Here is a 13,173-nt window from a genome sequence, read left to right as displayed (position 1 = left end):
CATCAGGGGAAAACCCTTTTGGGTATAGTCTAAAAAATTTACCTGAAACATGTTAACACGTTTGGGCAAAATACTGCACTTAAAGCAATGACTAGTTAGAAATAGAATGTCTTGAGTAATCAAATCTAAAAACTGATAAGTACATAATTGTTTACCTTGCTGTAGAACAAATTATCTAAATAAATGGAAAATAATGCATCAAATATAGCTATAAATATTAATCTACTAGTACATATATAACAATAAGTGACATTTCTGTTTCAATGAGATTCAAGTAGAAAGATTAAATTTTGAACAACAACATGATGTTTATATTTTTATATGAACGACGATCTATTCGTTGACACAAAAAAAACCCGAATTTGTTCACTTTTTTTTCACATAGGCCTTACATTGACACTTGTAGAGTACAATTTGCACATAAAGTTTACATTTTATTGATTTTTGCGGTTTAAGTATTTCGAAGTCAACTTCAAATATGGTCTAGATGGTTTAATTAATCGTTAAACTAAAGTTGTCCAGAAAAAAAATCATAATTAAATAAATTTCTACTAGTTTAACGATGGAAAAGGGATTTGAAAGTAACGTTTCTGTTTCAATGAGATTCATGTAGAAAGATTGAATTTTGAACAACAACACAATGTTTATATTTTTATATGAACGACGATCTATTCGTTGACACAAAAAAAACCCGAATTTGTTCACTTTTTTTTCACATAGGCCTTACATTGACACTTGTAGAGTACAATTTGCACATAAAGTTTACATTTTATTGATTTTTGCGGTTTAAGTATTTCGAAGTCAACTTCAAATGTGATCTAGATATTTTGTGGCATCGCTAAACTATAGTTTTCCAGAAAAAAAATCATAATTAAATACATTTTTACTAGTTTTACGATAGAAAAGGGTTTTGAAAGTGACGTTTCTGTTTCAATGAGATTCAAGTAGAAAGATTGAATTTTGAACAACAACACAATGTTTATATTTTTATATGAACGACGAATTATTCGTTGACACAAAAAAAACCCGAATTTGTTCACTTTTTTTTCACATAGGCCTTACATTGACACTTGTAGAGTACAATTTGCACATAAAGTTTACATTTTATTGATTTTTGCGGTTTAAGCATTTCGAAGTCAACTTCAAATGTGGTCTAGATATTTTGTGGCATCGCTAAACTATAGTTTTCCAGAAAAAAAATCATAATTAAATATATTTTTATTAGTTTTACGATTGTAAATGGTTTTGAAAGTGACGTTTCTGTTTCAATGAGATTCAAGTAGAAAGATTGAATTTTGAACAACAACACAATGTTTATATTTTTATATGAACGACGAATTATTTGTTTACACAATAAAAACTTGAATTTGTTCACTTTTTTTTCACATAGGCCTTACATTGACACTTGTAGAGTACAATTATAGTATATATATATATAATTGTCCAATGATATTGACGGCTGTTAACAGTTATATACGACAACAGTAATAAAACAATATCAACGTATCGTTGAATGTTGTGAATAATATGTAGGTTCATCGTATAGATTTAAACATTTTAAACTAATCTAAAACATTTGAGAATTTAATTGTGTTTTATAAATAGTAATATACAAAGCGACACAATTTTCAATTTTTCTCGAATAGTATTTTTACAATAAATTACAAAAAAATATCAAATACTTGCTTTTTTGTGTTTAAATATCCAAATTCAACAACATTCGTACTTGAAATGTCTATAAAATATAATATAGTTATTGAGTATTTGATTTTGAAATATATGTTATTGTAAATATACATTTTGAGGAACCTCCTATTAAATTTAAAATCCCTAACTAGGTTCTTGAATTGATAAAAGTTGATACCACTGTGTCACTGAAATAAATGTGTTACATATGAATTCAATGATACATGATTGTTTTCAAAAAACGATTTTGAGCGGTGCCTTTACCACAAAACTACATTTACAATATTGCTAATTTTTGCGGAGAGTACTTTGCATTTATTTTGTTATAAATAAAATTATATTTATCATATATGATAACCATGGTGTGAATAGGTTCATGGTATAAATAGCAATATCTTAAAATTTAAATATTTTGATAATGTCACTGTGAATATTCCACTATTTACAATGACAATGCAATATAAAATATAAGTAAAAGGTTTGAAGTCTCCACGAATAATGTTTTTGAATTATTACAACAGAAGAGCTAACATCGTGATTGTTAGTTTGTAGGTAACTAATTTCGTCTTTATTTGAACTATCGCCTAATGTCTAAAAAAAAAAAAAAATGATGCACCTACCTATATATTTTTTGATTTAAGTATAAAATACTTTATAAATAATAGAGATCCTCACTTTAAGTGTTTATCAACAAAATAATTGCAAATTTTTGGTGAGTTTTATGAATATTGTCAAAATATGAACTAAAAATAATTGTAAAAAAAAACTCTAGCCTATATTATACCTATAATATAACAACTTGTGATTTATCTTGTATTACCTTTTCAAGCTTTTTGACCGTAATTTATGAAAAAACTATAAAGTTTGACTGTCTATATAAATAGCTCAAAAAGAGTCAAAATAATATGATCATTTATGATCATTACTTTTTGAATTATAACAAAATACGAAAATCGATTTTGTCAAAAACAAATTTTGCTTAAAAATTCACTCAAAAAAAATTTTTCCCCCTGTTATTTTTTCAAGGTACTGGACTTTTTTAACTTTGACCTTTCAAAAGTACCAATAAGATCTAGTTTTCTACAAGATATCACACTCAAAATTGAAATTCAAAATATTTTTTTTCTAATTTAATCGTGTATGAATAATATATTCTTATAATAAATAATGAGCTGATAAAAAATTGAATGATTGGTTAACCGATTCCGTTCTAAATTTAATATCTGAATGAGATAACACATAGAGTAGTTTTTATTCAATTTAGTTTATTAAATTATTATTTAAGTACGGCTTTAAGGTCAAAAACTGTTCTACATGTTGCAGCCTCTTTTAGACAGCTACAGCAAACTTAATGTATGAATCTATTTAATAGATATTTTAATATTTAAAATATATTTGTATTATATTTGCTTCCGATGAACTAAAATGGCGCAATTTGAATCCTTAAAAGAAACTATGTGATCCTTTGTATCTATTTTTTTTCTCGAAAACATCACACACAATGTTTGTAAATGATATAGTACAAAATATATAATAAGTACAGGCGAAATGATGTTCTAAAATAATTTTAATAAAAGTATTCCAATCTGATATAAAAATAATATCCAGCTGAAAATTGTGTACATAATATACTGATATAACTGAATGGGTATTGCATTTTTTGATTAAAAAGCTTTATTCATTTTTACAATGTCTTATATCCATATTATTTTTATAATTAAAATACGTAATTAATTATAATATAATCTATTAAACTATATAAAATATGAATAAATTATTAGAACTGCGTCATTGTCATGTTATCTTATCAATAAACACTTAGATTACACTCGTTGGCCATTGCATTGTAATAATTATAAATAAAGAAAACAAATATTCAAATTGAAAAATGATTATATTTTGTCTGCAACATGTCGGGTTTGCATAAGTCATGTTTATAATCACGTTACACTAACACTCATATTCATATGGAATTAAATGTTATATGCAATATGCATATAATATTTATTCGGATTATAAATAATTTATAATTAATGCTCAATGATTGGTCTAAATTTTAATACAAGGCTATTTTTTGGAGTAATTAGACCTGGTCCACTTCTTATGTCAATTGGGATTTCTGTTTGTTCACATGGAAGTACTTCGAATTTTGACAGTAAATTTGACAGGACCAACTTCATTTCTGATTCAGCAAAACGTTTGCCTATAAAACATAATATACAAATTGAAAACTCAATCAAGCGATAAACTATCCACACATTTCCACATGAATAATTTACCGATATTTGAATGTCATATTTTGATAAAATTATTTAATTAAAATAAGACTAAACTATAAATTATAATATAAGGTACCTATGCAAATTCGAGGTCCGTCGCCAAACGGTATGTAAGTGCCATTTGGTCGTTGAGATTTTTGTTCCGTAGAAAATCTTTTCGGATCAAATCTCAACGGATCTGGATAGTATTTTGGGTCACGATGTATGCTGAATATTGGTATAACGATTTTTTGCCCCTTTTCAATAGCAAATAATTTGTCAGGTGAAGTGTAAGATTTCGTTGCCACTCTTATAATGCTTAATGCGATGGAGTACTTTCGTCCGGTCTCTGAAATATGATAAACGAATTACATAATAAATTATAATGATAACACATATATTTTGAAATAAAAACAGTTTGAATGATGGGTACGTTTAAAATAGTAATAATGTCTAAACAATAACACATAATTACTAAGATAATATCTATTTATATATAACAAAAGTATTTTTCAATTTGCCACTGAGATTTAACTTGTGTTGGTGAAATTGGAGTGCCATCAATTAATTAGTTACTTATTATTTACAAAATCTTGAAATTTTTAACGAAAAAATATCAGAAAGAAGAAATATAATTACAATTACTTAAATAAAAAAATATATAGCTTTGCAAGTTGTCTGCAACTTTCATTGTTTCCGGAGTAACATAAAACTATAACCTTTTAACTCATAAGGTAAAATACATAGGCTGCACCCCATTTTATATATATAAGGTATTGGCGTATAGTTCATAAGCTACAAAAATAGGTACTTGACCAATTTTTGCAAATAAACAATTGAGAATTTAAATATTTGATGGATAATTAAAGATTTGTAAATGGTCATAGATACCTCAAGGTACTCATAACCAGCTTACAAATTAAAACATCGTAAAAATTCAAAGAGAGTACACAGAAAATGTTTCTACATTAAAGTTTAATAATAATATATTATACCCACTCTGATATTTAAGGCATATAGTTAAAACGAAAAAATTGAACTGCTGAAAGTAAATGTTTGAATATAAGTAAGTATAAGTAAGATGGACATATTAAATGTAGGTAATATATTATAATCTCTTGAGAAAAATAAATTAGGTTAAATATTTAAGCTATGCAGATTATACACGGTGTATTCCGTGTAGTGAATAATAAGTGATAACCGATGCACTAGTCGAATGATAGATTTTAATCTAAATTGTAATATTATTACGTATATGATATACCTTCCAATACCATGGTGGTGTAACGCGCGGAGGTCCATCAAATAATCGTTGTTTAACTGTCCATCGTGTTTTGCTTTCATTGACAATATCTCTGCACGTACTTTGTCTTGGATTTCTTTGTTCAGTGCCAATTCGTACAGGCAAAAAGTTAGTGAAGACGAAACGGTCGCCGAACCAGCAGCGAACAAGAGAATAGCGTTACCCATGATATCGGCGTCGGTAAACTTATCTATAAACATGTAATTAAAAAACATCCAAATTATCACTACTATTGTTATTGTATACCCGCAGCATCGTGTACATATCGTAATATATACATTAATTATAATTATAATTATTATAACGTCGTCTTTGACGCGTGCATCATATACAGAGTGTGGAAGTGCGTGCTGCTAGTTCGATCGTTTGCCTCTATGTTAGTTCATTTTGTTGGAAAAAAATTTGATTTTTAGATATAGGTGTACTTTTATAATACTATGACTACTTAGATCTATATTTTGGGAGTATTATATTTGTTTAATAATCGAATAAAATCCTCAGATACAAAGTATTAGTTTGACAATAATTTAATCAATTGTGATTTTAAATGTCAGTAGGTAGTATATGTCCTAAAATATTTAATCATAATTGAATTTATTTATTTATTTTGTCGAAATGGAAAACTGAAATGCAATATTAATGACATATTGTAGGGTCTGATGGCAAATACACATTTTGTACAAATAATGTTGTTACTAATCTGAAACTATGACTTGATAAAAAAAAAATATATAGGAAGGTATGTATAAATTTTTGTTAAACATGGGAATTAAACATTTGTTTTGTGTATTTGATGACTGAAATTCATTTCAAATACTTTTTACTAATATTTAAGAATTAGTGTATTAAATAAATTTTATTCAATTTTCAAATTAATTTTTTGTATTAATCTCCGAGTATAGGTTAGCAGATGAAAAAGTAAATAATTTAATCTATATTCTATCACTTGTTTTAAAGTATTGGCTTCAAATTTCTTAGTATTAAGACCAAAAAAAAAAAAAAATTGAAAAATTTTATGATTCTGTTATATATAATATACCTTCGGAGGTGGGGTCAACCACTAATTCTACCACAGTCGAGGACGGGTCCATGTCCATACCATGATCGGTGAAGTATGAAAAATCGTTTACCAGTATCCTGTTGATGAGCTCCGGGTCACGGACTAACAGCATCGGCTCCCTCATCTGGTAGAATCCGAAGACTTTTGCGTCTGGAAAACTGTAGTAGAACCTTTCAAACGTGTCAATTGGATGTTCGAGGTTCAACATCATTCTGAACGTGTTGCCAAACAGTGGCACTGGTGGTAAGTACGGAATGTTCAATTTCTGCCATTTACCGTACGTCGATGTCGAATAATAGTAGAAGCTCACGAAAACGGCGATCAAACTCAGAAATGTGAAGTTGTCGAGGAACCAGTCAGGCAGAAATAACATCATGAATGACTTGTTACGACAGCTGCAGTTATTGGCTCAAAAGCTTTTAGGAAAAATTACTACAGCTGCGGCCCACGTGAAAGTTCAAACGAGTACTGCGTTGTGTTACGCATATACTACGCTTGTTGATACAGCGAGCCTAATTTACGTTTTCCATCTCTTCCGTGATTATTGGTTTCGTTTTGCTGGTGCAGGTGAACAAGGTCATGCGATGGGCTCATGCGGTTTTTTGAGCAATGACATCATAAACAATATAGATTTGCCACAATTATGTGTGTGTTTTTCAGTTATTAAAAGTTTTAAAGTTTTAATCTAAAACATAGAATTATATATTTTATATTTATATCGCCAATTAAAATTTTTTTCTCACCATAATAGAACAATGCAAAATAATTTTTTCCAAATAAAAACTACATATCTGGGGCCTGGTATGGTCCGGTGGTTGGCCTCACGCGTTCTCTGTAACCAAGAATTATCTTGAGCTTGAGTCTGGCCAGAAACTTTATGCCAATCTTCAAAATTCAAGAACATGTTTATTACAGAAGAGGAAATGTTTTACCTTCAGCTGAAAATAATTCATCACTTTTACCTACAAATATATTTTGGAACTTTAGACTAGGTAATTTCTTTTTGAATAAAAACCTTGATTATTTGCAAAATTTCAAAATATTTTTTTTTTTTGGTTACACACTTATTGCAGCGTACGTTTTTTTAGCGTACGTTTGCATTTGGGCACAAGTTTTTTGATTGTAGATGCAATGTCTTATACATTTTTTTTTTTAAAGTATGATTGTGGATTAATATTTGAACCTTTTTTAGTTATCTATTTGCTGCACACAAAACGATGTGAATATACTGTATAGTCGTACATTCAACTATTAAAATTATAAATAGCTTAAAACTTATGAATATATTTTGAGAATTGTATTGCGTTTAATAAATAGTAATGTACTATAGTACCTATATAATTAGTTGTTTATGCACATATAAAGTACTAAATAAACAGTAAATAAACAATTTTATTTAAAATTTTAAACATTTGAATAGGTATGAATAATAGGATCTTATACTACATGCGTTGATTAAGATAATAAGATCTTACGTTTGGCGTTTTTGAACATCAATGTTCCAAATCTAATATCTGGAATGAAACACCCATTTAAATATCTATTTTGGCTTGTTTATGTAACACAATTTATTCACTTTTTACCTAATTTTAGCACTTATATCGACAGGTTCTCTCAGAATTTAAATATCAATCGTCTTTATACATCTTGCACCCGTTAAACTAAAACGGCATTATCCAAATGTTTAAAATAAATTGTTCGGATTTCAATTCCTTGCAGCTGTTTTTCTCTCACTTACATCATATTTCATGTTAGTAAATTCAAAATTATATTATAATTAATTATACAAAAAAAATTATATTCTAAAATTCACCAAAAGTTAAAAGCTTTATTTATATATAACAAAGTTCGATATATATTCTTTGATATCCAAAAAAATATTATTTTCCAATATTTTACTATAGTCCTTAGTAAACAATAATATAATAAATAATAAATAATTAATAATAGTCTACACAGCATGATGCATGAGTATGATAATTATTAATAAATCATTACCGGTGACAGTAAAACCAAACACTTTAGATGAAAACCATTTCAATTGTAATATGCAATATTGACAAATAAATAGGTAACTAAAATACAATACAAGGTATACAAAGGACATAGGTATATTATTCTATTTATTTTTAGTTGAAGTATTTTTCTGGAAATACTAACAACTTACACTTAACCAACGTTAGTCACGCGTTTTTTTGTAATTTCAGTAGTCACTAGTCGTTAGGGTACGATTGGACGTCAATACTATTTATTGATCTACCATCATCTTTTTATTTTTCATTATGCTCCTTTAAAAATCATAAGCACTTTAAATCATATAACATAATAATCATTTATTTATCCATAATAAATCTAATTCAAATTTCCGAAAATACAAAAAAAAAATATGAAATTTTAAAAACTTTACAGCGACCATTAATCTATGTAAAAAATTTAAAAACATAAGAATATAACTCATGAAGTACAACTGAGTACAATAAAATCAAATCAAAATCAATATTTTCAATTATTAATATAATAATATCAATGCTATAATTGACTCATCAAGTTACGCGGTTAGTGTCGTGGCCCGTGGGGTACATAATAATATGTATCCCAGCCAACTGCAGCAAGAATACAAAAGAACATAAAAAGACCTACACCAGTATTAAAAATAAATAATTTTAAATAAACCTATCTTGGTAAGTTATAGAAAAGTTTGAATGGGTACTATTTTTTAATATTTTGACTATACAGCACTGGCTTACATATGTACCACGCGCAACTAACGGAGGATTAATGTTCTATGATAGGTCTAAATATTAACACAACGTCTTTTTTTGGTGCCATTAATCCTGGTTCACTTGTTATTTCTAGGGGGATTTCTGTTTCTGCACACGGTAATACTTCAAATTTTGATAATACATTTGACAGGACCAATTTCAGTTCTGATTCGACGAATCGTTTGGCTAAGTATGAAATATAATAAACAAAAAATAATATAAATTAAGCGTAAATCAACACGTATAATTTACCGAAGTGTGTATAATATTATAAAATCATAAAATAATATTAAAATACTAATATTACCTATGCAAAATCGAGGTCCATCGCCAAACGGTAAATAAACGCCATTTGGTCGTTGAGATTTTTGTTCCGCAGAAAACCTTTCCGGATCAAATCTCAAAGGATCTGGATAATATTTTGGGTCACGATGTATACTAAAGATTGGAATAATAAGTTTTTGGCCCTTTTCAATGACAAATGATTGATCTGGTAGAGTGTACGTTTTTGTGGCCACTCTCATTAAAACTTGTGCAAGGGAGTATTTGCGTCCGGTTTCTGAAATACGATAAACCCAATCAAATATATGTTGTGGTATGTAAATATGTAATATTGATTGCCTACAAAATAACTTTGGTACATTTTTATCTTATGTTATGAAGTACATACAAGATTATTGAAATAATATTATGTTTCAACAATTTCAAACAATTGCGAATGATTTCCACCCGATACTATTCATTTGAACAATTTAATAATATCATTGAGCTATCAAAGATTAAACGTTCATGGTATTATATTTTTATTAATTTAATCCAATATTTATATAATCATCCGATAATCGTGGATATTGTAAGAGGACGTTATAACTTAAAGTGTGGGTTTCATTTTACCTAAGCATTAAACAATAATTTTATGTTTGGCAATTATAATTCATTGTGATTGGCTTTTTAATGGAATCATGATCATTCTTAAATGTTAATACTTTCACTCATAATTCGATTACAAATTAAAATATCACAGATACTACAAATTCAATGAGAGTACAGATGATGTTTTAATTTAAAGTTGGGCCAATTCACTATGTAATAATTAAGGGTTAAACTAATAAAACAAGATTTGAACTGTTAAAAACAAATGTTGATATATTATATATAAGTAACACAGAGATATTGGATGTTTCTTTGACGTTTTCATAAGATGATAAAATTGTTTAAATAGTCATGCCATTAATACTACAAAGGGAAAACAACTGTAGAGTTTAGAGTAGAAAGATATCACAATATAATTTCTTGAATACTGTTATACCTTCAATTACCATATCGGTGTAACGGAGGTCCTTCAAGTAATCGTTGTTGAACTGTCCTTCGTGTTTTGCTTTCATCGAGCATATCTCCGTACGTAATTTGTCTTGGATTTCTTTGTTTAGCGCCAATTCGTACAGGCAAAAAGATAACATAGATGGAATGGATTCCGAACCAGAGGTGAATAAGAGAATTGCGTTACCGATGATATCAGCATCGGTGTATTTATCTGCAAGAAAAAAAATTTTAAAAAAACCATAATTGTTAGTAATATTATTATTGTTATTGTACATCTAAGACATGTCTGTCAAAACATATTATTTCATGATATAACAATAACATCGCTGTTGAGTGCAATACATAGAATAAATAGAACGGAAGTGATTGTTGCTAGTTCAAATTCACAAAAAGTAATAACTATTAAATTCAAAACCGAAAAAATTGGTAACTTCAATACTAATTAGTAATTCGAAATCAAAAGCAAAAATTCCTAATACTAGTAGTGAAATATAGAACCCAAAATCGAAATTGTATCAATCAGTTCTAAGCAATGGTTTTTATTATAGCAGTAGTTAAAATTCGAAGTATTATAAAATATGATGTGTTATAAAATATTCAATTTTTTCAGCTAAGAATTGAAAATTAAAAACAAGTTTCCTGATGAGTAGGTTATACAGTAACCAAAAGATTTAAAAATGAATACACACAGTTCTATTTTTAGATGTTATCATAATTTAAGCATTACCCATTCCCCTATTGTTAATTTGTATAAATAAATAAAAATTCAAACATACCAAATTTTTGCAACATACCGAGTAAAATATTTTTGGTAGATATTGTGTATTTACCTATAGAATTTTTAACCTGATATTCACCAATCACAATATTCATATCAAACCAACCAAAAACGTAAAATGTTGAATTTTACTATTTTCAACAATACTTCTTTCATCATTTTATTGCAGCAAATAAAATACCTTCAGAGGTTAAGTTTTCCTTCAACACCAATTCTTTACGCGCTTGTATCAGGGTCTGTGTCAAATCGTTCCGGATAACGTTGTGCTTTTCTCGGTAGTTGATGACGTCGGTGAAAACTTTATGGAAAAAATTGATAGAATCCACAGGAAACATTTGCATTTTGAACAGCTTGATTATGAATGGGCAGATCATGGTTATCGTCTGGACAATAATTTGTTTGGTGGTTCTCTGGAAAATTTTTTTAGCGTACCGTCGGAATTCAGAATCGTCGTTCTTGATCGTGTCCAGCTTCATGCCGAACGCGCACGTGCCGATCACGTCTGTGGATAAACCACTGGTCATAGTTTTCACGTTGATTTTATCTGTCTTTTTCTCGATCATATCAACAATTCTAGACACCATCTCTTCACTGCACTCGTTGATTTGGGAATACGCGTCTTTTAACTTACCAGACGTAAATCCTGGGCTCAGCTTCTGGCGCATCGTCCGCCATCTTTGCCCGTTGGCGAAGAACAGACTGTTGCCTAGCACAGATGTGGATGGGTCGATGATAAAACCGTGATCGGTGAAGTACGAGAAGTCCTTGATGAGTATCGTTTGTATTAGCTCCGGATCGCAGACCAATAGCATAGGTTCCCTCATCTGGTAGAACCCAAACAGTTTGACGTCCGGGAACCGATTGTAAATTCTGTCGAACAATTCAACTTGTTGCTCGAGTTTCAACATAATTTTGAGCGTGTTGCCAAACAGAGGTACGGGTGGCATGTATGGTATGTTTAATTTTTGCCATTTACCGTATGTCGAAGTCGAATAATAATAGAAGCTCGTGAAAACGGCGATCAAACTCAGATAGGTGACATTTTCAAATAACCAATCGGTCAGAAAAGACATCTTGATCGACTTGTATAACGATTGCAGTTGTTGGTTCAAACACTTTTCGGAAAAAATTGCAGCCGTTGCCCACGTGGAAGTTTAAACGAGTACTGCGGTGTGATACGCATTCATATTATGTAGCGTATAATACGTTAATACTCATATTGTGATTTTATAATATTTTTATTAATACAATTTGCGTGTTCCATCACTTTATGATTATTGGTTTCGTTTCGCCTATGTATGTGAAGTAGGGGATACCTTGATAATAAATAAATTCACGAGTAACATGGCTTTACTGATACTGTTCAAGAACAGACGCATAAACACACTTGATTTTCTAATTATTGACATCTTATTCAGTCAATTAAGAAACTTATATTTTGCTGTGAATACAATATTTTTTATTCATTACTTATGGAGTGAAATTTTATACTGACACAAAATACACTAAATAGAAACATGTTTTACTTAGAAATCAACAAAATATAATAGTAAAACTCATGAGCCACACGGAATTACTTCAAATTTTGACAATACATTTGACAGGAGCAATTTAATTTCCGGTTCTGAAAATATTTCGCCCATAAAATATTATATGCACATTTAAATAATGATCAACTTGTAACATGCACTTACTCATATTTACACATAGTTTATTGAATTAAGTAAAATATAAAATAAAAATGTCGTATATTATTAATTAATATTTAAGTTTTTACAGTTTACTCTTGATTATCCGTTGATTAAGGTTTCAAAAAGACAACTGATAAGTGCATTTTCTCGAATAATCCACAAAATACAATTTGAAACAAAAATACTTGGAGTATATTATTTATATTATATTATTAAAAAAAATTGTATTAGGTAAGTAATATTAAAAAGTATTTAATTACAATATTAAATAAGGACACATAACACATTTTATTTTTATTCAAACATATTATA

The 13,173-nt window shown here is 28.7% G+C and overlaps 1 protein-coding gene across 1 annotated transcript; it reads right to left on the bottom strand.

Moving 5' to 3' along the window:
- Positions 1 to 3,561: 3,561 nt before the first annotated feature.
- LOC111033549 (probable cytochrome P450 6a14) lies at positions 3,562 to 12,614 on the bottom strand. Its single transcript, XM_022314335.1, is given in 9 exon segments — positions 3,562 to 3,889; positions 4,042 to 4,293; positions 5,209 to 5,236; positions 5,238 to 5,437; positions 6,287 to 6,716; positions 9,086 to 9,255; positions 9,377 to 9,628; positions 10,379 to 10,603; positions 11,352 to 12,614. Coding segments are annotated over 9 exon segments (2,622 nt in total). The 5' UTR covers positions 12,244 to 12,614; the 3' UTR covers positions 3,562 to 3,716.
- Between the last annotated feature and the right edge of the window lie 559 nt (positions 12,615 to 13,173).

Source organism: Myzus persicae, unplaced genomic scaffold, assembly GCF_001856785.1.
Source record: "Myzus persicae strain clone G006 unplaced genomic scaffold, MPER_G0061.0, whole genome shotgun sequence".
Lineage (NCBI taxonomy): Eukaryota > Metazoa > Arthropoda > Insecta > Hemiptera > Aphididae > Myzus > Myzus persicae.
This window is presented reverse-complemented; position numbering and strand designations above follow the sequence as displayed.